Here is a 26930-nt window from a genome sequence, read left to right as displayed (position 1 = left end):
GTAGTTCTGTGGCAGAGTACAGGAATGAATGGCACATTTGAACAGGGCTTACTGCTATCCTTCACCTAACATTCATTCCTGTACTCTGCCACAGAACTACTTCATATAGTTCTATCATTTTTATCTTTGTTATACCAATAAAATTGGAACAGGAGTTCCTTTTTAACGCACACCCAGCGCTGGATCTTGGTTCTGTTTTTTCTTCCTGTTGTGTACCGCTGGCCGCGCGGGAATCCGGGCGCTGTCTGCACTCAGACACAACTAAACGGTGAGCTGGAGGTCTACCTCCCCCCTCTTCCCCATTCATTAATTTTGTGTAGTGAACATGTTAACCCCGCAGGTGTTTTCCATAAATTAGTGTGCACTCAATGTTGCAGAGTGAAAATGGGAATTGTTTCTTAGATATGCCAATATGTGGTGCCCAGCTTGCTCCACCATAACAAGACAGCTCTCTAATTATTATGCTCTGTCTGCCGGTTTTAGAAACACCCTACGTGTGGCCCTAATCTTTTGCCTGTACGAACGACAGGGCTCAGGAGTGAAAGAGTACCATGCGAAATTGAGGTCTAATTTGGCAACTTACACAGTATTGGTTCACAATTGCAGAGGCTCTGAAGTTAAATAATAAAAGAAACCCCTGAGACGTGACCCCATTTTGGAAACGACACCCCTCAAGGCATTTATTAAGGGGTGTGGTGAGCATATTCACCCCACAGGTCTTTTCCATAAATTAATGCGCTGCGGATGTTTGGTGCAAAGTAAAAATGGCAATTTTTCCCTAGATATTGCATTTCAGTAGAAAATATGTTGTGCCCAGCTTGTGTCACTGGAGACACACACCCCAAAAATTGTTAAAAGGGTTCTCTATGGTTTGGCGATGCCATATATGTTGAAATAAACTGCTGTTTGGGCACGCTGTAGGTTTCAGAAGGGAGGGAGCACCATTTGGCTTTTGGAGCGTGGATTTTGCTTGGCAGTAGTTTTATTTGGAGTTTTACTGGTATTTTGTTTTATAATGTGGGGGAATATGTAAGCTGGGCAGAGTACATCAGGGGCATAGTCAGGTGGTATAATAATGGGGTAAAATCATCCATAGATGTGTGTTAGGGGAGATTCACACGAACGTTGCGTTTTTGCGCGCGCAAACAACGCAGCGTTTTGCGAGCGCAAAAACCATTTGACAGCTGCGTGTGTCATGCGTGTCTGATGCGCGGCTGCGTGATTTTCGCGCAGCCGGCATCATAGAGATGAGGCTTGTCAACGCCCGTCACTGTCCAAGGTGCTGAAAGAGCTAAATCTTTCAGCACCCTCGACAGTGAATGCCGAACACAACAGCGAAAAACCTGTAAAAAAAAAAGATAAAGTTCCTACTTACCGAGAACTTCCCGGCCGTTGCCTTGGTGACGCGTCCTTGGTGACGCGTCCTTGGTGACGCGTCCTTGGTGACGCGCCTCTCTTGACATCGGGCCCCACCTCCCTGGATGACGCAGCAGTCCAAGTGACCGCTGCAGCCTGTGATTGGCTGCAGCCTGTGCTTGGCCTGTGATTGGCTGGAGCTGTCACTTGAACTGAAGTGTCATCCCGGGAGGTCGGACTGCAGGAAGGAGACAGGAGTAATCGGTAAGTTAGAACTTTTTTTTACAGGTTAATGTATTTTGGGATCGCAAGTCACTGTCCATGGTGCTGAAACAGTTTAACTCTTTCAGCACCATGGACAGTGACTATCTCCTGACGTCGCGTACCGATAATTTTTTTGCCGGGATCGGCCAAAACGAGTTTGGCCGAACCCGGTGAAGTTCGGTACGCTTGTCCGGCTTCGCTCATCGCAAAGACACTCCGTTTGGATGTTCGGAAACAGAAAAGCACGTGGTGCTTTTCGGTTTTCATTCATCCTTTTCACTGCTGTTGCGCGAATCACGCTCGTCCCACGGAAGTGCTTCCGTGTGGTGCGCGTGATTTTCACGCACCCATTGACTTCAATGGGTGCGTGATGCGCGAAATACGCAGAGTTATTGAACCTGTCGCGCTTTTTGCGCAGCAGACAAACGCTGCGCAAAAAGCACGGACTGTCTGTACTGCCCCATAGACTTGTATTGGTCCATGCGTGCCGCGTGAAAACCACGCGGCCCGCACGGACCGAATACACGCTCGTGTGAATCCCCCCTTACGCTGTGAAGCAATCCTTTATGTACAGGCCAGTGTCGCACTGATAAATGGTGTCGTTTCTTATCCCCCCTTTGGTCCACACTCTGCACCTTTGCAATTTGGGAAATTTTGCTGGGAAAGCATTGTCCTGGTATAATACAGGCACCCTCGCTTCCAGTAAATATGTTTGGGCCCTACCCTTCCTGGTTCGGCTTCCGTAATGGTAGAGCAGAAGGCCATTGTTAGGCCTCCTGTTGCCATAGTAGCTGTTGGCAGCCCTAACATCGCATGACAGGGGTGCTGATTTGCTACAAACCACTAAGATGCATCTAAGGGGTTAATGGCAGGGATTGGAGCTAGCTCCGGTTCCTGCCGTTACAGCGGGGTGTCCGCTGTAATATACAGTGGACACTCACTGCTGATGACGCCGGCTCAGCTTATGAGCCGGAAGTTGATCCGGCAGCATCTTGGCGTTGGTACCGGAAGTTCCTGTGATTCGGTAACTTTCCAAGTACGGAGGGACCCCAACGCGCGTTTTGTGTGGATGGCTTTTTGAAAAAGCCATCCACGCGAAACGCGCGTTGGGGTCCAGATAATATTGAAAAAGCCATCCACGCGAAACGTGCGTTGGGGTCCCTCCGTACTTGGAAAGTTACCGAATCACAGGAACCTTATGGGTTAGTAATGTTACTTGCTGTGCCCTATATTGACTTACCTATTTCTTATAGCTATATTTATACTTTGGGAAGATCTGTGTGCCTTATTTAGGCTTAGTGATTTTTGAGCTTACTACTTGATGCTCTGTATACATGTAAGCATCACTGCTGTTACTGATAATGCTAATTTTATATTTTGCTTCTTAGTAATGTTACTATGAGCCTGGCTGTACCTGTGATACGATCTATTTAGATACCGCATCTTGGTTTCAGGCTTTTGTTACCATTCATTGTTATTTACCTTTGCCTCAGTAACAGTTCACACCTTATCTTCTGTTGGAAGTGTTTTTCTTCCTCTTACTGTGCTATATAGGAGTGGTTCCTCTGTGTTCTCCTACGTTATTTAGGAGGTATACAGTTGTCTGATTTGTAGTCTATTTTTAATCTATATGTAACTTGTATTGTTCAAATAAAATTTATTTTTCTATGCCATTGGCAAACTATATTCTAATAGTACATGACTCCTTTTTCTCTGTGTTTTTCTGATCTCTTATGAACGCAGCATCTGAGGGTTTAATCGGCCGGATCGGAGGCTAGCTCCAGTCCTGGCAGTTACATCAGGGTGCCGGCTGTAACATACAGCTGGCACCCGGCGGTGATGGTGCGGGCTCATCACTGCGACAAAATGGTACTGTGCTTTGCGGGAACCCCTGCCCGACCGCGCCATATATATCAGGCAGAACTCGGGAAGGGGTTAAATGGTATAAACCTGGGAATAACAGAACAAGAGAAGGACCTGCTATTCTGGTTACAAGTAAGCTAAGCAGCACTCAATGTCAAGTAGCAGCTGCAAAAGCAAATAGGATTTTAGGGTATATAAAAAAAGAGATATAAAATCTATGATCCCAATGTAATATTGCACCTATAAATCCATTGTAAGGCCACATCTTGAATATGGGATTCTGTTGTGGGCTCCACATAGTAAAAAGTATATAGAAGATCTGGAAAAAAATTCAAAGGCGGGCGACTAGATTATTAAATGAGAAAGGAGGTGTCTCTTAGGGTTCGTGCACACAACCGTTGTTTTCTTCAATGTTCTATCTGGTTTTTTTTTGTGGACAGCATACAGAACCATTGATATCTTTGGGGCCATGCACACATCCGTTTTTGTGGATCCATGTGTTCATTCTACAAATTTATAGAACTTGTCCTTGTTTGCGGTCCGTCTCACCTATTCAAGTGTATGGGTCCACAAAAAATGAACCGCACACGTATGTCACTAGGATCTGTATTTTGCCGTCTGCAAAACTGAAAAGGTTGTGTACATGATGCCTTACAATGAAAGGCTAGAAAAATTGGGCTTGTTCAGCTTGGAAAAATACGCCTTAGTGGTGATGTTATTAACATGTATAAGTGTATGTGTGATCAATACAAAGAACTAACACATAATCTGTTCCTTCCGAAGACCAGGGGACATTCATTGCGTGTGGAAGAAAGACGTTTCAGACATCAATATAGGAAAGGGTTCTTTACAGTTGGAGTAGTCAAACTATGGAATGTCCTACCCCAAGAGGTAGTAATGACAGAATTGCTGTGTAGCACTATATACAGGGGGGTTTGCTGTGTGGCACTATATATATATATATATATATACACAAGGGGCTGTGTGGCACTATCTATAGGGACAGTGGTGTAATGAGGGATTTTACTGCTGGACTTGTAATATGATAGTATTTAAAAAAGTAATTAAAACTAATTTAAAATAAGTTTTCTTATTCTCTTATTTAGTTGCTATATTAGTGTTTACTGGGGGTATTACTTTTGGTCATCAGATTGCCCACCATTGATGGAGCCCTGCTCCCTAACTGCCCCACTCAGGAGCTGCCAAGACTTAGAGGGAACATTGCTCACAGGTGACAACGTCTCAGATTCTAGTCGTTTGTTTCCTCTTTTCTTCTCCATCCGGGCCAGAGTTCATGACAACTTCTCCCGGCCATGACCCATTTCTGCAGAATTTGCCACTCTTCGGCTCCTCACTTTTCTAGCATTTCCAGACCTATAAACGAAGATAAAAATGATCATGGTGCCACACACTGTGCCCCTAAATATAATAATAGCATACACTGTACCCCTGAATACAATTGTCAAACACTGTAAAGTAATGCACCACATACACAGTGCCCCCTGTACATAGTGCCATACACAACCCCTGTAGATATCACACATCCCCCATATAGCTAGCACCACACACATCCCCCAGTAGAGAGCGTCACACACAACCCCCTATAGATAGCGCTACACAGCCTCGTCTGTAGACCGCGCCACACACCCATGTGGATAGCGTCACACAGCCATCCCCCTCTTGTATATAGTGTCACACAGCGCTCCCCCTTGTATATAGTGGCACACAGCGCTCCCCCTTGTATATAGTGCCACACAGTGCTCCACCCTTGTATATAGTGCCACACAGCGCTCCCCCCTGGTATATAGGGCCACATAGCACTTCCCCCCTTGTAAATTGTTATAGCTGTGCATAAAATTACTGAACGGTATAATTAATAAAACCGGTTTAAATGAAATAACATACTCATTTATAATGCATTCTAACAGATAATAATGACAAAGGATTCTTTAAGTGCACTATGGTGTCTCCAATGCGGTGTGACTGCGATAGGGACGTTGTCAGACTCTCTTTTTCTGCCAGGACAGGATACTTTTGCATGTGCAAAACAAATCCACTACTCTGAACTACCTGATACACAACTAGAGGGCGCTGTAACACCGCTAACGTAATTCCTGTACCGCTCGGAGAGCATGCTGTGCCCCTCCCACCTCAGCGCTACTTGACCTTCCTCGTTTTAATTTGCCGCCCCACTTCCGGGTTATGTTTTTTTAAGGAGGCGCCTCACTGACGTCATCACTTCGAGCGGTCACATGAATATGATGTCATCTACTGGTGTGTAGGAGCTTCGCCTGTGTATCCGGGTGAGTATCGCTTATAAAACGGAGCAGTGTAAGTTGTGTTAGTCGGTGCGGCACTGCATGTGTGTAGGTTGGGGTTATTATAACGCAATGACGCTTTTTTCGGTCATACTGCGTAGTCACTTTGCTGACAGTAATGGCACCGCGGGGCAGTTGGTCAGCACAGTACTGAGACCTTTACATGTGACATCGTTATATGGTTGTCCGCCAACTTCAGTAATAGGAACAACGAAGGCAAACTGCTTTTGTGTCACAATGCACAACAGACTTGTATTGACTATATTTATTCTCCGTTCACTTATAAAGATAAATTCGATTGGTTTCCTGTTATCAGAGCACTGTATTGTGTGAGCTCATAGGACTTTAAATAATAAAAAAAAAAAAGATGTGCTTTGCGAGTGCGTGAATAACTCCCAAAACATACTGATGCATAACGCGACACACACGGACCAGATTCACGCGCGATCATCTGATACACTAAGGCCCCAGTCACACGAGCGTATGTTCAGACGGTGCAGTCAAAGTGTGGTTATTTACTGCGATCACCGCAAAATCTGAGGTGTGTCAGGAAAATCCGCAGCGTATCACAGTAGCAGCACAGTGGATGAGATTTGAACAAATCTCATCCACACGCTACAGGAAAAAAAATCAGCTGAGAAAACGTAAATTTACCTGTGGTGCATTTTTTTAAATATCTGCAGCGTGGCAATTTATGTTGCGGAACCGCTGCACATTTATTATGGTTATTCCCCCTATTGAGTTAAATAGAGAGGTAAAACTATAGCAAAGGTTGCGCTTTTTGGCAGCAGAAAAGCTGCGAATCTGACACGCAAAAAAAACAAATCTGAAAACAAAACACTTTTTCTTGTCCATACTTCCCTGGTGTTACCATAGCAACGGCTCCATATTCCCCCAGTTTTTCCTCCATGCTGCCGACCTTCTGGGATGATGTTTCATCACGTGACTTCTGCAGCCAATCACCGGCTGCAGTGTCCTCACAAGAGTCCGGGCTGCATGGAAACCAGCGGTCGGGGGCAGTGACGCCTCACTATGGCAACACCAGTGAATGTAAGTTTTCTTTCCTTTTTTTTTTCCTTTTTTTCTGCTCTGCGCAGTGGCAATTCCAGACACAAAATCTGCACCATAATTTTGTACTGGCTTCTGGCCGGAATTCCCTGTGAATTTTAGGTTGGTTAGGCTGCAGCGTATCTGACCTGTGTGACCATACCCATAGACTGCGATTTGACCACACCATCGGAATATACCCTCAGCTAAAATAATCTGATGTTTATTTCCATGGGTAAACCAAAGATATATATAGATCTCAGGTAAAAGAATTGAGGCAGCACACCGAGGTAATGAATGAATGAAAAAAGAGGTGCGTTTATTCACCCCGCAGGCAACGTTTCAATCCGGCTTACTGGGATCTTTCTCAAGGCTTGAGAAACCGGGTTGTGTTTTTACGGCGTAGACTGAGCGGTAAAAACAACACGTTAACTTTATTCTGCACATTGATACGGTTATGGCGATATTATAACCAAATTTATATTGGTTATTTTTTTTATGTTTTGCTACTTTTACAAAGTAAATAGAAATTGCGTTCACCCTACAGGATAATGCACAATTACGTTTATTTTTTTCCATTGTTTATTTTTTATAAAAAAAATGTAACTTCCACTAGAGGACATAAACCTGATTGTTAGATCGCTTGTACAATACACTGCAGGGCTTATTAGGAGGATGAAGAAGACCGACCTGGGGGCCTTCACTAGCCTGTGACTCTCCCTCTTTCTAAGGCTGGGTTCACACAACCTATTTTCAGACATAAACGAGGCGTATTATGCCTCGTTTTACGCCTGAAAATAGGGCTACAATACGTCGGCAAACATCTGCCCATTCATCTGAATGGGTTTGCCGACGTACTGTGCAGACGACCTGTCATTTACGCGTCGTCGTTTGACAGCTGTCAAACGACGACGCGTAAATTGACTGCCTCGGCAAAGAAGTGCAGGGCACTTCTTTGCAACGTAATTTGAGCCGTTCTTCATTGAAGTCAATGAAGAGCAGCTCAAGATTTACGAGCGTCACAGACGCCTCGCATAATACGAGGAGGAACATTTACGTCTGAAACGAGGCAGCTGTTTTCTCCTGAAAACAGTCTGTCTTTTCACACGTAAATGCCTGCTATCGTGTGCACATAGCCTTACAGTTTAAATGCAGCGGTCACTATTTACTGTAGCATGTAAGTGGTTAAACTTCCAGGAAGGAAGTGGTCAGCAATATACAACGGACACCGGCAGCCTGCTCTTTACTTCTTCCCACCCAGCCATAATGTACAGTTAGATCATTGGTCATTAAGGGGTTAATGGGCCTCTGTCTACACATTTAACCCCTAGCCGCACCACTCAGAAACTATACGTCTCTTGACAGCTAACATTCCACTTTTGCCGGCCAGTGGTCCTTTGCTGCTGATTCTGGCAATTAACCCCTTAAATGCGGCGATTGGTTGTGATCGCAACATTTATGGGGTTTCTAGCACATCAGCAGACCCCATTCTGAAATCGTGGGGTTTGCTGATGGTTGGCATGGCAACTAGAGGCCAGACAATGGCCTCTGTGTCTGCCATGGACAGAAGCCTATCTGGACTCCTCCGGCAGTGTGCATAAGGAACCGAGAGGTCAGCTGTCCCCGACAGCTGACACTCCAGTGTTGCCGATCAGCGGCTCATCGCCGCTGATTTAGTCAATTAACCTATAAATGCTGCAATCGCCGCATTTAGGGTGTTTGTAGCACATTAGCAGCCCCCCTGCATTGCATTCGTGGGGGTTGCCATGGAAACCGGAGGCCAGACAACGGCCTCTGGGTCTGCCATGTATGGAAGCCTATGAGGACCAGCATCATAGGCTTACTGTCAGAGTGACTGTGACGTCACACTGACAGTTGGAATACATTACACTACTAGGTTAATAAAAATGTTTTATAAAAGTGTAAAAAGAAGTTGTTTTTTCCTATAATATTTTTAAGTACGCGTATTTGGTATCACCGCGTTCGTAACGACCCAAGCTATAAAAGAATAATGTTATTTTTCCCGCATGGTGAACATTGCAAAAAAAATTAACGGAAAACTATGCCAGCATCGCTATTTTTTGGTCACCACCCCTCCCAAGATATAGAATAAAAAGTGATCAAAGAGTCGCATGTACCCCAAAATAATACCAATAAAAACTACAACCCGTCCCGCAAAAAACAAGACCTCCCACAGCTTTTTTGACTGAACAATAAAGACGTTATGGCTCTCAGAATATGGTGACACAAAAAAAAAATATTTTTATTAGGTGATTTTATTGTGCAAACATAAAAATGTGTTATGGTTCTCTGTATGGGGTGATGCAAAAAATGTTTTTTTTAACAAAGTCTTTTCTTTGTAAAAGTAGTAAAATATTAAAAAAACCTATATAAATTTGGTATCCCCGTAATTGTATTGAGCCGCAGAATAAAGTTAAGTTGTCGTTTTCGATGAAAGCTGTAAAAACGAAACCCAAAATACAATGGAGGAATCTCCAGTTTTTTCCAATTTCAGCCCGCAAATAATTTTTTTTCAGTTTCCCAGTACATTTTATGTTACTTTAAATGGTGTCAATAGAAACTAAAACTCCTCTCGGAAAAAATAAGCCCTCACACCACTCTATTGATGGAAAAATAAAAATATTATGGCCCTTGAAAGGCGGGGAGTGAAAGACGAAAATGGAAAAACAAAAAAGCATCAGTCCTGAAAGGGTTAATTAATTTCTACCCAAAAAAAACATTTATGACCACATATGGGGTATTTCCGTACTCGGGAGAAATTGCTTTATAAATGTTGGGCGGCTTTTTCTCCTTTATCCCTTGTGAAAATGAAAAAATTCAACATTTTAGTGGACAAAAATGTTGATATTAATTTTCACGGCCTAATTCCACAAAATTCTACAAAAAAAACCTGTGGGGTCAAAATGCTAACTATACAAGTAGAAAAATCCCTTGAGGGTGTAGTTTCCAAAATGGGGTCGCTTTTGGGTTGTTTCCACTGTTTTGTTCCCTGCAGGGTGTTGTAAACGCGACATGGCACTGAAAACTATTCCAGCAAAATCTGCGCTCCAAAATCCAAATGGCGCTCCTTCCCTTCTGAGCTCTGCCGTGGTTCCAAACAGTGGTTTATTACCACATATGGGGTATGGTCGTAATCGGGAGAAATTGCTTTACAAATGTTGAGGTGCTTTTTCTCCTTTTATTCCTTGTAAAAATGAAAAAATTCTATATTTTAGCATAAAAAAAGTAGATCTTCATCTTCACAGACTAATTCCACTAAATTCTGCAAAAAAAAACTGTTGGGTCAAAATGCTAACTATACCCCTAGAAAAACGCCTTGAGGGGTGTAGTTTCCACAATGGGGTCACTTGTGGGGGGTTACCACTGTTTTGGCTTCACAAGACCTCTTCAAACCTGACATGGTGCCTAAAATATATTCCTAAAAAAAGGAGGCCCACCAGGTGCTCCTTTGCTTCTGAGGCCGGTGCTTCAGTCCATTCGCACACTAGGGCCACATGTGGGATATTTCTAAAAACTGCAGTATCTGGGCAATAAATATTGTGTTGCATTTCTCTGGTAAAACCTTTTGTGTTACAGAATTTTTTTTATTACAAATTGATTTCGGTAAAAAAAAAACTTAAAGGGAATGTGTCGTGAATGAAACCTTTTTTTTTTAAAGTAAGTTACTTATTTCTATTATATTTTTAAGTTTTTTGCTGTATTTTTTTTTTTCTTCCACATGGTGGAAAGTATTAAAAATTAAATAATAATTTGACATGTTTTCCTATGTTGGCCACCTGAGGAAGCACTTCCCAGAATTACAGCAAGGTGAATAAGGCAAAGCAACCTGACTCACAGCTGCCGTAAATGTGGGAGGGAATCTCACCTCCCCCTCCTACAAGCCAGGAAAAGGTGTCTTCAAATTGCTAAGCAGTGTCCGGCTGCCATTTTGGGTGTGATTATACAAATGCAGAAGCTATAGGACACACCAAAAGGCTAAGGGTATGTTCACACGCTTACTCAACAAAGGGAAAACAGCTCCTGATTTTCAGCCATTTTTTAATCAAACTCGCGTTTTTGGCGGCGTATTTTTACGGCCGTTTTTGGAGCGGTTTTTCTATAGACTCAATGAAAAACGCCTCCAAAAACGTCCTAAGAAGTGGTATGCACTTCTTTTTGGCGGGCGTCTTTTTACGAGCCGTTTTTGGATAACGAGAGCTTAAAAAAACGCCCCGATTTTTCAGCCGTTTTTCAGGACGTTTACGGCCCGAAAAACGCCTGAAAACACTGCGTGTGAACATACCCTTAGAATGATGAAAGTGAAGTGAATGAATTTTCAGTTGACGGGTTCACACACACATTTTTTTGCGCATTTTACGTGCCAAAAACCACATAAAAAAACCGCTTGATTACGCTTTTTATCTACATAATTGGTAAAGTGCACTGCTAGTACATACAACGCGCTTTTTACACACGTGTTTTTTTAAAGGAGGAAAATTCTGGCTCAAAATTCAGTTAGAGATTTTGAGGCAGATTTTGTCCTTCCTGCACGTCGTTTGCCGCGATTTTTGCGGCGTTTTTCGCCTGCGGCCATTGAGTTCTACGGGCAAAAAACTCTGCGAAATACGCTCTCTCTGCCTCCCATTGATGTCAATGGGAGGTCAGAGGCGTAAACGCGCGAAGTTAGGGCATGTCCCTTTCTCCCTGTGTATGACGCCACACGCCCTCCCTGTGTATGACGCCACACGCCCTCCCTGTGTATGACGCCACACGCCCTCCCTGTGTATGACGCCACACGCCCTCCCTGTGTATGACGCCACACGCCCTCCCTGTGTATGACGCCACACGCCCTCCCTGTGTATGACGCCACACGCCCTCCCTGTGTATGACGCCACACGCCCTCCCTGTGTATGACGCCACACGCCCTCCCTGTGTATGATGCCACACGCGCCGACATGAATGCCCTACATACTCACCGATGCAGCGCTGTCTTCAGGTAAGGTCCCATGTGTTCACGGGATCCACGGCGACACGATGACTCTCACCGTTGCAGCGCTGTCTTCCTCTGGTGTGGTCGCTAGTCTCACTGGATCTGCGAAGGCGGCGGGATGACGTCATGGCGCCGCCTTCGCAGAACCCGCGAGACTAGCGACCAGACCAGAAGAAGTCAGCGCTGAATCGGTGAGTATGTGTCGTCGCGACGCCGATAGCCTGCAAGGGAACTAGTAGTTCTCTTGCAAATCCCCATGTCACAGATCCATTTTTAACAATTGTTACATGTATTGACAGCCGTTAAAAACTGATCCATTGACTTCTATGGGGGCCATCAGGCCGTTAAAATAGCCAAAAATAGGACATGTCCTATTTTTTGACGGCCATTATTCACAGGCATTTAAAAAAAAAAAACGGCCGTGTGAATACACCCATAGAACATCATTGTTTTGAAAACGGCTGTGTGACGCCCGTTAAAAGAACGGCTATCACACGGCCGTTTTTCACTGTCGTGTGAATAAGGCCTTAATGTAACTCCCATAGAGTTTGAATGTGGAAAAAAACAAAAACACATTTTTGTAACTGGCATATGATGAGAATACAGAAAAAGACAGGACAGGATAGACCCTGAATGGCATTGTAATAGTAATACATGCCAGCTGCAGATGCAAAACGGTGCAACATTTTTAAATACCAATTAATAATTTTTTTCACACAATACATAAAATACAAAAATAAAAATGTTGCAAAGGTGTTCATAGCCTTTAAGCAGGCAATTTTAATAGACCCTATACATTATGTAGGGAATCTGATCTACAGCTGCCTTTAAAAGTGCTGCTAAATTTCCGGTCTTGCAAGTTACAATAGATACATGCAGAAATGAGAAGATGAAATTGAGTGATTGTTGTTTTTTATTGTAGGCTTCTGAAAACCATGGAAGACACCGTTCCTCAACTGGATCTGGAAACAGAAGTGCAGATTAATATCCACTCAAGTGGTCATAAGAACACTGTGCTGTCCAGCTTAGAGGAGCAGAGGAAAAAGAACTTCCTATGTGACATCACACTCATAGTAGAGAATGTGCAGTTTCGGGCACATAAAGCTCTGCTGGCGGCTAGCAGTGAATATTTTTCTATGATGTTTTCTGATGAGGGAGATATAGGTCAGTCAATTTATGTCATTGAAGGAATGGTGGCTGAGGTTTTTGGTACCCTGCTGCAGTTTATCTACACTGGAAATGTACATGTGCGTGAAAAATGCCTTAAGCAAATAGTGGCAGCTGCACAGGTTTTGAAAGTAGATAATTTGGTGAAAGCTTATGTAGATTATCATCAAAATCAACTGAAAAACGAGTCGGATGTATCTGATAGTAGAACACAAGATGAAGCAGATGAGCCTGTATCAAAGCGTAAACGAGGAAGACCAAAAAAACTAAGTGATCAAAATAATACGACGGCAGATACCACATCTGTCATCCAGACAGAGAAAGACATAGACCATGGAGATATCCCGGAAAATATTGAGGGTACAAGTTATTTCAATGGAAGCATCTTACATGAGCATGAAGTGGCCGATTTTGCTGCGGAGGTAACATGTGACTTAAATCCCAAACCTCCGGAAGAGCAACTGATACTAAATAGACAAAGCAGGCGCAGACCTCGGAGGTCCATTAAACTGCAAGATTATAGACTGGGTGAAGACAATGAGGATCGTGAAACAACAAAGCGTTCTGTGGGCAAAAGAAAGCAGCCTAGTGTTGGCGGTTCCTGCAAAGACTGTGGAAAAGTGTTCAAGTACAATCACTTCTTAACAATCCACCGCAGAATTCATACAGGTATAAATAAACGAGCTGCCGTTGAAAGGCACCAGGGATACTATGATGGGCGCATTTTACTTTTTTTCTCTGTTACCTGCTATTGTAATCAAGCATTGCCAAATAATTAAAAATGAACTCTCCATAACCATACTAAACATACTAAATCTTGATATCGTACACCATATATCTTATGGCGCTCCGGAGCATGCCATCAGCAGCGGGTGAACGTCGTAACGGCCTGGATCATAGCTAGCTCCGATCCCGGCTGTTGTAAACCCTTAGATGCCATGGTCAATAGCGATTGTGGAGGTTAAGATATTTGACAGAGGGTGAGGGATCCCTCTATCAGCCCATTGGTGCCCTGCGTTGCAGGGTGCCGATGTGTTTCCATGGCAGCAGGGGGCCTAATAAAGGCCCACATGTCTACCGTGAACATGAGGCTATTAGGCCCTAATAGGCTGTCTGTCAGTAGGATACTGACAGGCATAATACACTGCCATACAGAAATAATACAGTGTATTATGTAAGTGATCAAACAATTGTCTTTTCAAGTCCCTTTATGGAACTTAAAAATATTGTGTAAAAAAAAAATCACAAGTAAATGAATACAAAAATATAGCATTTCTTCCACTAAAAATAGTAAACAAAAAGTAAATAAATCAGATGCAAATTTGGTATCGCCGCATCTGTAACGACCCGTATTATAAGTGTTATTTATCCTGCACAGTGAATGCCGGAAAAAAAAACGTCAGTATTGTTGTTTATTGTTTATCCGGCATACAAAATAAAAACTGATCAAAAAGTTATCAGTACCCCAAAATGGTACAAATGAAAATTACAGGTCGTCTCGCAAAAAACAAGCCCTCATACATCTCCGAGCCCAGACAGTTAAAAATGTATTGAAGTAGTTATACACAGAAAAAAACAACCTATATAAATTTGGTATTGCCGTAATCTTACTGACCTACAAAATAGCACGGTGATCGCCATAAAAATAATGGTAGAATTGCTGTTTTTTTCCCATAATCCCTAAAAAGAAATATAATGTATTGTATACCATATTTCTTTTTTTTTTTTACCTGAAAATTGTGCCATTTAAAAATACAACTCGTGCTATGAAAACAAGCACTCCTATGGCTATGCAGACGGAAAAGTTGTTGCACTCTAGATGAGTCTATGAAAAACACGAAAAAGAAACAAACGCTGGTGCGTAACGGCCAAAACTTGCTGCATACACTCGCTTTTTACACAACTTTAGGTAACAACACAGAGCATCATCAAGGAAAGGTTTTTGTAACATTTCTTTATGCATTTATCCCTATTGTCAAACTTTGCACTCCACAGCAGACACAGGGAAAATCCTGTAATTGACTTCACAGACAGTTGTGTTTTTTGTTTAGTCAGACCCCTCCCTTTACAAAATAGCTTTGTGCAATTGCCCTGCTGTAAGCCTCTCCCCCCCCCCCCCCCGCCCCCATTGATCAGCTAGTTGGGGTTCCCCTTCTATTAGACGCATATAAAAAAGGTAACCCCCTAAAACCCAAAGAAAAATTCCACAAAAATAAGAAATTGGTTACTTTGCGAAACTATAACACATTTGTCAGGTTCCTGCGTGTTTATAATGTGAGCTACTTTATTCACTTTCAGAATCATGTTAGTCTTTAAAGGGGTTTTCCCATGAGGGACATTTATGACCTCTCCACAGGATATGTCATAAATGTCAGATAGATGCGGGTCCCAACTCTGGGACCCGCATGTATCTCTAGAACGGGGCCACCTAGCTTTGTCTGATCTCGCTGACTCCCGGCCACTTCCTGGTTATATGGTCGGGAGTTGCAAAAACAGCGTAGCTTGCTGAGCTACGCTGTTTCCGTTACTCCAGTGGTAGTGAATGGCCGTTACGGAAGCAGAATAGCATGCAAGCTACACTGTTTCCGTAACTCAAGACCATATAACCTTTTTCATGGTTGGAATTCACCTCATTCAGCCGCAACACAGAGTGGCTGAACGGGGTTTAGGGGGCCCCATTCTGGAGATAGGTGTGGGACCCGCATCTATCTGAAATTTATGACATATCTTGTGGATATGTCATAAATGTCTCTCATGGGAAAACCCCTTTAAAGGGAGCCGACATCACAGAATTTTCTGCACTGCTGGACCCGCTTCTTTTCTGTGCAAAGTTTGTCACCATTTATACTATTCCCTGTCCCCAATGGGGCTCATAATCTAATTTGCCCATCTCAGACACACATTAGATTTCACAGTAAGCCGATGAACCTGGCGAAAACCCACGTAAACACAGGGAGAACACAAACGTAATGGTTGTCAAATATAGAAGTGCTTTCAATGTTTCTTTCTCACAAAGTAATTTAAACTTCTCAGGATTCTAGTGGGCATATCTCCATTTTTCTGGAGATTAGTTTTTGTACATGTAAAATCTATGGGGAGGGGGTTTTGTGCAGATTAAAAAAACAACACGAGTACCCTTCTCTTTTGGCAATGTTAGTGGCTGCTGAGGTGGAGGTGTCTTGTTAGGTCATTTTAGTTTGCAAAATGTTAAGTTTGCCTTTGTTCACTAACTCCACTCAATGTTTCTTATAATGTTTCAGGGGAGCGTCCCTTCAGGTGTACCCAATGTGGAAAAGGATTCTCCCAGAAACATTCTCTGCGAGTCCATGAGCGCATACACACCGGAGAGAGACCTTATAGCTGTACTGAGTGCAGTAAATCTCTTGCAACCAAGAATTCGCTAATGGAACATATGCGTCTACATACAGGTATGTTTGTACAGCTCACATTTGACATTTATGTAAGGCCCCATGCACATGACCGCAAAAACTGAGCCATTCACTTTCATTGAACACTGACACCTTTCCGTAGCACTACTGAAGGGTGTCCGTGCCGTGGAAATGTTCCGGGAATGATGGAACATGTCCGTTCTTTCGCATTTTGCGGGCCGTGCTCCCATACTTTGTATGGGAGCACGGCCCGAAAATGCGGCTGTCAGTCAGCGGCCGGCCGTGCCCGCAATCGCGGGCCGTGATTGCGGGCACGGTCGTGTGCATGGGGCCTAATAAGCTGATACAGGCCGCTTGCTCCGTCCTAGCTCACTGGAGCAGATAACTTGCTGTGATCTGAGCACCTAGATGGCTCCTTGAAGGATGAAAGGTGCTAGTTGTCATCCTGGAGCGCAAGCCACAATTTTGTTGGAGTTTTTTTTGTCTTTAACCCCTTACCACCACAGACATTTTTTCCTCCCCACTTTCCAAAAGCCATCACTTTATTTTTCCGTCGATATACCCCTATGAGGGCTTGATTTTTGCGGGCCATGACAAACGGATGACAAACAGCCATTAAAATCGGTCAGATGGACTTGAAATGGATTCAAATCTGGAGTTGATCGGTTCTTAATGCCCATTTTTTTCACTGTTGTGTGAACATAGCCTAACTGATTTTTCCTTTTTTTTTTTTTTAGTCCCCCTAGGGGACTTGAACCTGCGATCCACTAATGTATTGCAATACAAGGCTTAACCAATTAGTGACCGCCCATTAGTGTTTTTACGGAGGCCACTGACGGGCTTTATTCCAATGCAATTGCCTTTTTATGGCGCTGCGTCAGAAAAAACACTGACATGAGCAGTTAAATCTCCCTGCTCTGAGCTACTTCCTTCATACCAACCATCCGCAATCCGTGGTAGAGTCGGGGGGGCTAATGGGCTGTCAGAGGGGGTCGCCCCCCTCTTTCTAACGTTCTAGATGCTGCAGTCACTATTGACTGGCATCTAAGGGGTTAAACTAGCAGGGTCGCGCTCGAACACGTTCTTGCTGGTTACAGTTAAGTATCGGCTGTAACATACAGCCCACACCCGTATTGTATGGAGCTGGCTTAGCCCGTGAGCCCGTTCCATACTTTCCTTACCCGGCTATGACGTAAGTATACGTCATACATCGGGAAGGGGTTAAGCAGGAGTTTGATCCTCAAGGATGGAGCACTATCAGGCCAGGATCACACATGCAGTTTTTGGCTCAGTTTTTTTGACCAAAGCCAGAAGTGGATCCAAAAGAAAGGAAAAGTATATAGAAAAGACGGATACATCTCCACTTCTGTGTTTGACTAGAAAAACTGAGCCAAAAACTGCATCAAACTGTGTGTGTGATCTCGTCTAAGGATATGTTCACACGTAGTGACCAAAAACGTCTGAAAATACGGAGCTGTTTTCAGGCGAAAACAGCTCCTGATTTTCAAACGTTTTTGTAGCAACTCACGTTTTTCGTGGCGTTTTTTACGGACGTTTTTGGAGCTGTTTTTCAAAGGAGTCAATTAAAAACACCTCCAAAAACGTCCCAAGAAGTGTCCTGCACTTCTTTTGACGAGCCGTCATTTTATGCACCGTATTTTAACAGCGACGCGTAAAATAAAGGCTCGTGGGAACAGAACATCGTAAATCCCATTGAAAGCAATGGGCAGATGTTTGTAGGCGTAATGGAGCCGTTTTTTCAGGCGTAATTTGAGGTGTAAAAGAAAATTCTGCAACTGAAAATCTGTTCCAATCATCTAGATGGAAATTGCAGAAATCCATGCACCTGCTCAAAAAACAACCCCATTCAGATGAACGCCACTGATTTTCATTCACAGACAATTTGCCACGTGTGAATCCACCCTAAAGGACCACTTTATACCTCACTTTTTTTTTTTTTAATCCAATTCCAGGTTTTGCCAAAAAGAAAATAATTCATGCAAAAACTGTATAAAAACTGCATTTTGTGAATGAGAATTAGGACTAATCTCGCCAAAAATACAAGCTAATGTAAAAAAAAAAAAAAGAGGAAAGGTTTTAAAAGCTGGTTGTAGACATTGGATTTTTGTTGTGAACTCCACTGACAACCAAATTTTTTTAGGCGTCTGGTAGCTGCTTATTTCATTTTGCTGCTATGAAATGGGGTAAATGTCTTACAGTTCCCTCTAATCCCACTTAACGCCATTCAGGACAACAGGTCTCCAACGCTTTTCCTGAAAACCACACTGTCCAATATCCACTTCAATAAAGAAAGCTACACCAAAGAAGTTGTCCAGTAGTTAAGAATGTATACCCTTTACAGTGATCCTGACTTAGATCTAAAACGATACGACCAGCAGATGATCCAGCGTTTGCTCGTTCATCTGCTGATCGTTCCCATGTTTACACAGCGCAATTATCGTTAACAAAAGTTATATTAACGCTCGTCTGCCCGATAATCGTCCGGAGTAAAACCCCCTTTACTCTTCTACCCCTGCAGTTGTTACTTCCAGCCCTTTCAGAAACATTGTTTTTCTGCTCGTCCCTCCCCCCACGAACACTCTGGACTCCATGTATGTAACCTGTTGCAGTCAAATTCAAGTCTAATTGCACATGCATTCATGCTAGAATTATAAAGCTTCCGACTTTGCAGGTTTACTAAGCATGTGAAAAAAAACCCAGAAAAGTGTCTCTATTTGTCTGAATGATCACCAGATGATGCCACCATACCTCATAAGTAGTCATGTTTCCGCACTCTGCAGCACTGTTGTTTTTCATTTTGTTAGAGCTTGCAGTGGGCGGGATTACCATGTAAAGGACTAAAGTTCCCATGATTACTCCCTCCCCTACCAAACATTGCCGCTATTACAAAGTGTTAGGCCCCATACACAAGACCGTAAAAAAAGCCCGTAATTCTGGTCCCATAGAGTTCTATTGGCCCGGGCCGTTAAAATATAGAACATGTCCTATTTCAGGCCGGCAGGCCCATAGAAGTCCATGGGGCTCCCGTAATTACGAGTGGCTACGTGTGTGCACCTGTAATTACGGGAGCGTCTATGCGACGTCGTGGGATTTAAATGTTTGAATAAAGAGAAGCAGAGAAAATGGCCTCTGTGCGATCATGTGACATTTCCAGGCCCCCTTTTTTTACGGGTTTGTAAATACGGGTGGAATACGGATGGTAACGAACCCGTATTTACGGGCACGGGTCCATAAATACGGGTTAAAGAGGCTCTGTCACCACATTATAAGTGCCCTATCTTGTACATAATGTGATCGGCGCTGTAAGGTAGATTACAGAAGTGTTTTTTATTTTTTTTAAAACTATCATTTTTGACGGAGTTATAACCTATATTAGCTTTATGCTAATGAGTTTCTCAATGGACAACTGGGCGTGTTTTACTATATGACCAAGTAAGCGTTGTGGAGAAAAGTGTAAGACGCTGACCAATCAGTGACCAATCAGCATCATGCACTCCTCTCCATTCATTTATACAGCACATAGCGATACAGCTATATCGTTATGTGCAGCCACATAAACACACTATAACATTACTGCAGTGTCCTGACAATGAATATACATTACCTCCAGCCAGGATGTGACGTGTATTCATTCTCCTGACCACTTCTGTAGCGTCTCTGTGAGTTACAGCACAGCACAGCGAGATCTTGCTGTGAATGACAGTGTTTTTATATAGGTCATAACATTACAGCGCCGATCACATCATGTACAATATAGGGCACTTATAATGTGGTGACAGAGCCTCTTTAAATAAGGGTTAAAAACGTGTGACAACGGACCCGTATTTACGAGAGGGAAAATATGGTCGTGTGCATGGGGCCTAAGGTAGTGCTGTAATTACTCACTGTCTGCTACTGAGACACTGCTCTGCTTCTGTACTCTGTCTCTGGAGGTGGCGTGTTTCACATGTTGGACAGAGAAGAAGAGCAGTGGAGATATGTCATGTGATGTTCTGTACTACAGGGAGGGGGAGATGGGAGCTAACCATGTATGCCAGAACATGGGAGATAAACACCAGGAGCGTGGTCATGTGAGACTGGCTTGCAGAGACATTTCAGCTACAGACAGTACATTAATAAATAGTTAAACGATTTGCACACAATTTAAGATCGGAAAACCGTCTTTAAAATATATCTTGCACCATTATTAATAAAAAAAAAAAACAAAAAAAAACTTTTTGTACTTTTTCTCCCTCTATTTTCTTCTGTCTTCTCTGCAGTTTAGTTTTTGTATCTTCATGAGAAAACCCCTAATACCCCTTCTCGTCGCAATAATTTTTAGTTTTTTCCTCTCCGCATTCCAAAAGCCATAACTTTTTTTTTTTTCTGTCAACATAGCCATAAGCCATAATAGGGCCTGTTTTTTTGCGGGACAAGTTGTAGCTTTTAACGGCACCACTTATTGTACCATACAATGTGCTGAAAAAAATTCTTTGAAAAAAAAAATCTTAGGAAATGTGGAGGTTTTTAAACTTTTTTTTTTTATTTTTTATCATATTTTGAAAAATTTTATTAGGCTTTTTTTTTTTTAACACTTGAGACTTATCGCTCAGGCAATACTTATGTACTGCAGTGTATTGCCTTTGTAATCTACTATCAAGCAATAATAGGACACTGGTGGCAGACCTGGAGAACTACAATAGCCTCCAACTGCTATGGTAACTAATCGGCACCCCACGAATGTGTTGCAAAGTGGCCGATCGGGTGACAGAGGAAGCCCTCTCTCTGGCCAACTACTCAGATGCTGCGGTCGCAATTGAACCCCAGCATCCGAGGAGTTAAACGGCGGAGATCGAAGTTCTCTTCGATTTTGGCTGTTACAGTGAGGTGTCCGCCTTTACATACAGCCAGCACCCGCAGTGTATGGAGGGTGCTCAGCCCGTGAGCACGCGCCATACTTTCCCTTTCTACTTCCGCCGTACATATATGGTGTTTGCCGAGAAGAGGTTAATATTGGTACATCAGGATATTTATCTTCTGTAAGCAAAAACCTGACCTGAATAGCTACAGGTTGATTTATTCCAGCATACCAAAGCAAGAAAACACACCGGTCCCTTTCACACTGCGCTTATGGTTTCCGCTTGACGTTTACGCCGGTAAAAGCTAGTTACCAGTGGGATCTATCACCCATAGACTAAATATCATAGGTCATGAGAGTTCATGAAAGATCTATCTGTTAAACGGATCCCATAATATAGGCATCTGTCACTCCTAGGCTTGTATGGCGGCTTTTTGATGGATACGTAAAGAAAAGGCATTGAAAAGCTCATGATGTAAACATTAAACAGATGCCTGTGATAGATGCCATTGAGCTCCAAAGCTAAAAAAAAAAAACGTATACTGAGTGGTATAAACTTTTTTATGGTTTCCTCTGGATAGAATAGCGTAATCGACTACACTATTCTGTACATCAAAATAATTGTATGTCTGTTGTATACCACCAGAAGACCACTCTTTTTGCCTCCATAGGTATAAAGGTCGCATAGCGGTATGTTTGACGTATGCACCGTGAACTTTCCCAATGCAAACGTCAGACATGCAGGGGAAACGCAGTGTGACAGGAGCTTAAGGCGGGAATAACCAACGCTGTTTATGGGGCAGTCTTTGATGCAGCTTTTTGATTCAAACATAGGAGTGGATCTAAAAAGAATGAAACTTATCAGTCATTTGGATTCACCCCTGGCTTTGGCACAAAAACTGCCACGAAAACTACATTGGTTATTCCAGCCTTACAAAGCTGGGAAAAAACACTGGATGTTTGCTTCGTGTTATGGGTGAACATTTGCACTCTTTGTTAGTTGCTTGTTACTGACTATATTTTCTTTTCTTCACATTAGCAGAAAAAAAAGCATTTACTTGTGACAAGTGTGATAAGTACTTCAGTCAAAAGAGACAACTGAAAAGTCATTATCGTGTACACATAGGTACGTATAAGCCTTAGTATCTTTCTATATATGGAAACCTGTTGTGCTACTATTTAGATTGGTGATTCTACACTTTTAGTGGCTTGCCCTACAAATCATCACTATTAGGAAATTGGTTTAATAGAATTTCATCATACATTTTATTTATAAACATACACTTGACTACCCATCCTCTGCCAAATACAAATTGGAGTGCATAGCAGCCTCCATGGGGCTGTAAACTCAACCGATAGGATAGAAAACTTTTTGAACCCTGAGGTAAAGAAATATGACACCGTTACTGAAAACATCTGCAAAAAAAAAAAAAAAAGGATATTGAAACTTTCTATAAAGGCAATTCCCTAATAACAGGTGACGAGTCGAGCTAGACTTTTGAGAAAACAGCACGCCATGTCCTGAAGTCTACCTAGCTCTTATGTTAGGTATGATAGGCTGCAGCAACACAACGGTAAAGAAAGTGTTCAATACGTGGAAGTTAAAAACGCGTGTTATCGGATGTGCTTACTCATATGAATATACAGTAAAAGTCCTCTAATATCCCACAGCCTATAGTCAAGAACTTCTGAATCTGAACCTAGATGTAAATGCGGCGGGTAATATTTGGATATATTAAGAACTACTCATAAGCTGGAATTGGTCTGTGAGACAAGACACCCCCTGTTTTCTAAATTTAGGTTAGACATTTAAATTTCTAAAATGTTTTAGAAAAAAAAACTGTTGGAACTGCCCGAAAATGAACTCCCTTCGATCATGAAATGTTTCAATTCCAAACCTTGATGGCCATGACCATTTTTTTTGCTAATGTATTTCACAAGTTAAAAATGTGGCTTATTAACACTCAACACATCATAGAATAAAATTCTGTTCTAATACATACTTGTGTACTTGTGTTTTTTTTTTGTCCATCAATATAAGGTGGTGGGTTACCAGTGTGTAATATCTGCCAGCGAAAGTTCATGGACTCTGCTCAATTAAAAAAACATCTAAGATCTCATACAGGTACAGCTGTTTTCCTATATGAATATATATGTGCTACATTTAATAATGCTTTCAGGCCAAAAAATAATACAAAAAAAAGCATTGTGGTTCATGCCCTAAAATAGTGGAATTTGTAAATAAGTGGTGTACATGATGTAGCTTCTGCGTCGGTTGGCGAGTCCACATTTACCTTGCAATACATGTCACACATTGGAGTCTTTACAGCAGCTCTGGCTAATAGAGGCTCCCTTAAGGGCATATGGACAGGAGTAGACCCCTTTTTAAACAGGTCCTGTCATCTGCCCAAAAAACAGTCTAACAGATTCTGACGGTGTTTTTTTACCTTCTCTAGCCCCCGCTGTTCCAGAGTTGTCGGTGCCGTCAGTTTTGCAAACGAGGCCTTTGGCAGTCATGTGGGCGGTTACCCCTTGGCAATTGAGCCGTGTTAACTGCCCACTTAACAGTCAAAGGCCTTATTTGCATATCTGGCTGCAAAACTCACAGCACCGATACCTCAGCAACGGTGCGGGCTAGAAAAAAAGCTCCAGAATCTGTGAGGGGCTGGCAATCTAACGGAGAGGTCCTCTGTAACAGTCTGGATCACGTTCCTCCATTGTTGAGTTGATAATGGGCAATGAATGCAGTGTTGAATCTATTTACGGTTAACCCTGTTCAATGCAATTTCTTGTGGCATTAATGATACTTGGCTCCATGTTGCATGCACGAAAGAGCCATATTTATTAACAAATTGCCATATATTGTGAAATATGTCCCCCTATGTCAGGTACTTCTGTCATAACTATAGCATACATGTACACAATGCTAGACCTGTTTTTTTTTTTTTAATGGATTCAACACATTTTGTCTGCAATATTTTGAAAACGCAGCACTGACGCTAGCATAATCAATTGTATCACCCTAAAAAAAAATTCATGTTCTATACAATTTATACCTTTTAGTAGTCATTGAGGGAGAGTTCATTTTCTGCCACCTAAGTTAGTACAGTGTGTAATATTAGAGTGTTTTTCTTGTGTGTGTGTGTGTGTATACATTCATTCATTCAGTTGGGTCCTGAAATATTTGAACAATGACACCATTTTCAGGATTTAGCCTCTGAACTCCACCACAATGGATTTGAAACAAAGCAATGAAGAAGTTTGGCCTTTTTATTTCCATTGTGGTGGTGTACAGTGGCTAAATGATGAAAATGGTGTCCCTGTCCAAATACTTCTGGACGTGTGTGTGTGTGTGTGTGTGTGTGTGTGTGTGTGTGTGTGTGTGTGTGTGTGTGTATGTAAGCGTGTGTAAAATATAATCTATATCACAACTTTAGTGCTGATTTTAGAAAAAAAAAGTACGTTTAATTTTTATGTTTTTTGGATTGTTTTTTGTATTTTTATTCAGGTGAAAGGCCATTCACGTGTGAAGTCTGTGGAAAATCATTCACTGCTAAAAGTTCTTTACTCACACATATGAGAATACATAGGTAATATAATTTTTTTTATGTATGATTTCTACTACTTTGATATTTCACCTGCAGTTCACGAAGCTTTCATAGCACCCGTTGAAATGAATTGGTCTTTCATTCCGAGGCCCTACAGGTGGTATTTGTCTGATCACTGGGATCACCAGTACAGCTGCCCTGTTCCTATACTCGGTGACCGGTTTGCTTTAATAGAGGCTTCTGTGGAGTGGGAAGTGAGCAGCCTGATGCTTTGGCTATGGATAGATTTTTGGACCTACCTATATTACTGGCACACGTGTTGTTAAGTGTTAACTTGTTGAACCAAGCAACCTCATGTTAAACAGATACCAGCCTATGAAAAGTTTCCCAGAGCACGCACATTAGTAGGAGTAGTATTTCATGCATCCTGTTTTTCTCTTCAGGGGTGAAAAGCCGTATGCTTGCAACATTTGTGGGAAAGCATTTGGAGATTCCAGTGCCAAGAGGAGACACCTCGCTTTACATACTGGAAATAAGCCATTCTCCTGCTCAGACTGCGAAATTCAATTTACTCGTCTGGACAATCTGAAGGCACACCTAAAAAGCCACAGCAAAGGTAAAAAGCCGAGACCACCGATCCCCAATAGTATCCGTAAACTTAAAGAGGAAGCAAAAAGGATAGTTCAGATGCAGAAACGCCAGTTAGCGACACCGAATAGGCAAGAAATACAGCTACTGGTCACAGACAACGTCCATAACCTAAACTTCATGCCAGGTCATGGCCAGGGTATTAAAATTGTCACTGCTGAAGCCTCTCCAGCAATTGCCAACCAAACTGCAAACCTAGCGCTGATAACTCAACCTCCTGTCTTGCATGGGTTACAAGTGGCATCGCACCCACAACAAGTACAACCCATACACAACATTAACTTGATGGAGAGCAGGGTACAGACTGTGCTGCCAGAACAAATGCATGTTGTCACACTGTCTAAGGAAGCGTTTGACCAACTACAGGGTAGGACCCATCAAATTCACTTTACTCAAACAAGTCGCCAATCACCACTAACTCAGATGCAAGCTCACCCTGCTCTTGGTATCTTGAACCAGAGTGTCCGGGTCCCTCAGCATGCTACGCAAACTTTAACTATTGGCCCAGTAACCCAGCCGGTACCTGGTCATCCGATTCAAGCTCAGTCATTCCAGATACAATCCGGAGCAGTTTCCTTCGTCAATACAACGTTGGACACGACAAATTCAACCTCCGTATAGTTGTTCATTTAAAAAATACTTGGACAGAAAAAAAAAATTCTAATATGATACTTGATTGTAAAACTTCTTTTTTTTTTTTTTTAAGTAAGGCTCTGTTCGCACCACGTTTTTGTAACCTGTTCAACTGTACCTTGTTTGTAATTTTAAAAAAAACACAACACCGGATCTGCCAGGATCTTCTTCAACAGGGCAGAAAAATGCAGCCTGCGTCACATCTGTCCTGTTGCATCTACTTTTAATGGTAAATTTGGCTAAAAAAAATTACTCTAAACAGGATACAAAAACGGGATGTTAACAGAGCCTAATGATGATTCTACATTATTTTTCCCATAGCTTAGAGATGTTTGATTTACATTTTAACTTTGCATTTTATGTGCCTTTCATTGAAAGTATATCTTTTTTTCATTTTGTTGCGCTTTGTAGCAGGAGTTGACATGGATATATGCAGAAATATATTGAAAGGGTTTTCTATTAACAAATTGTCTAAACGGAATGAGCTCCAGAGGAGCTTCAACTGTGCACTCTATAAAGTAAAAAACCTACCAGAAGATTATAAAAGGCGCTTCCTTTTTTTTTTTTTTTTTACATAAAAATATGACTAGTTTTTGGCTTTATTTAAAATAATTATTCTATCGGAGATAAGTTTGTTTGAAGTTACAGGCCCAAAGCCTGATGACCTGTCCCCTTTTTAGTCCTCTAAATCTCTCAGAAGTGCAGCCTCAGGCTTTGGAACAGTAACTTCCAGCAGTTATCACTCGGCATCGAAGAAAGTTTTTCACATTTTTAATGTGTATCAAAGTGCTATTTATACATTTCTTCTGATGTAATTTCTTCAAATAATATTATGGCAAGCAGCGCACT

At 42.3% G+C, this 26930-nt stretch overlaps 1 protein-coding gene across 3 annotated transcripts; it reads left to right on the top strand.

The window, feature by feature from the left end:
* The first annotated feature begins 5685 nt into the window (after positions 1–5685).
* On the top strand, positions 5686–26652 carry ZBTB24 (zinc finger and BTB domain containing 24). 3 transcript variants are annotated; one of them, XM_075862260.1, is made up of 7 exons: positions 5686–5786; positions 12761–13674; positions 16266–16433; positions 22295–22378; positions 23294–23377; positions 24761–24842; positions 25244–26652. In XM_075862260.1, exons 2-7 carry the CDS (start codon positions 12774–12776, stop codon positions 26067–26069), a joined length of 2145 nt encoding a protein of 714 aa, XP_075718375.1. In that variant the 5' UTR covers positions 5686–5786; positions 12761–12773; the 3' UTR covers positions 26070–26652. The 3 variants fall into 3 exon arrangements, with proteins under 3 accessions (XP_075718375.1, XP_075718374.1, XP_075718376.1); XM_075862259.1 differs by having other exon boundaries at positions 22292–22378; XM_075862261.1 differs by lacking the exon at positions 23294–23377 and having other exon boundaries at positions 22292–22378.
* Positions 26653–26930: the final 278 nt, after the last annotated feature.

The sequence above is a fragment of the Rhinoderma darwinii genome, chromosome 4 (genome assembly GCF_050947455.1).
Source record: "Rhinoderma darwinii isolate aRhiDar2 chromosome 4, aRhiDar2.hap1, whole genome shotgun sequence".
Classification (NCBI taxonomy): Eukaryota; Metazoa; Chordata; class Amphibia; order Anura; family Rhinodermatidae; genus Rhinoderma; species Rhinoderma darwinii.
The sequence above is the reverse complement of the archived record's forward strand: the minus strand, read 5'-3'. Positions and strand labels throughout refer to the sequence as shown.

Excerpts from the sequence above, each read along its gene's own strand:
- ZBTB24 (XM_075862259.1), top strand. The coding sequence starts at position 12,774 with ATGGAAGACACCGTTCCTCAACTGGATCTGGAAACAGAAGTGCAGATT. Across the intron at positions 16,434-22,291 it reads ACATATGCGTCTACATACAG|CAGAAAAAAAAGCATTTACT; the intron begins GTATGTTTGTAC and ends TCTTCACATTAG. Across the intron at positions 24,843-25,243 it reads ACACATATGAGAATACATAG|GGGTGAAAAGCCGTATGCTT; the intron begins GTAATATAATTT and ends TTTTCTCTTCAG.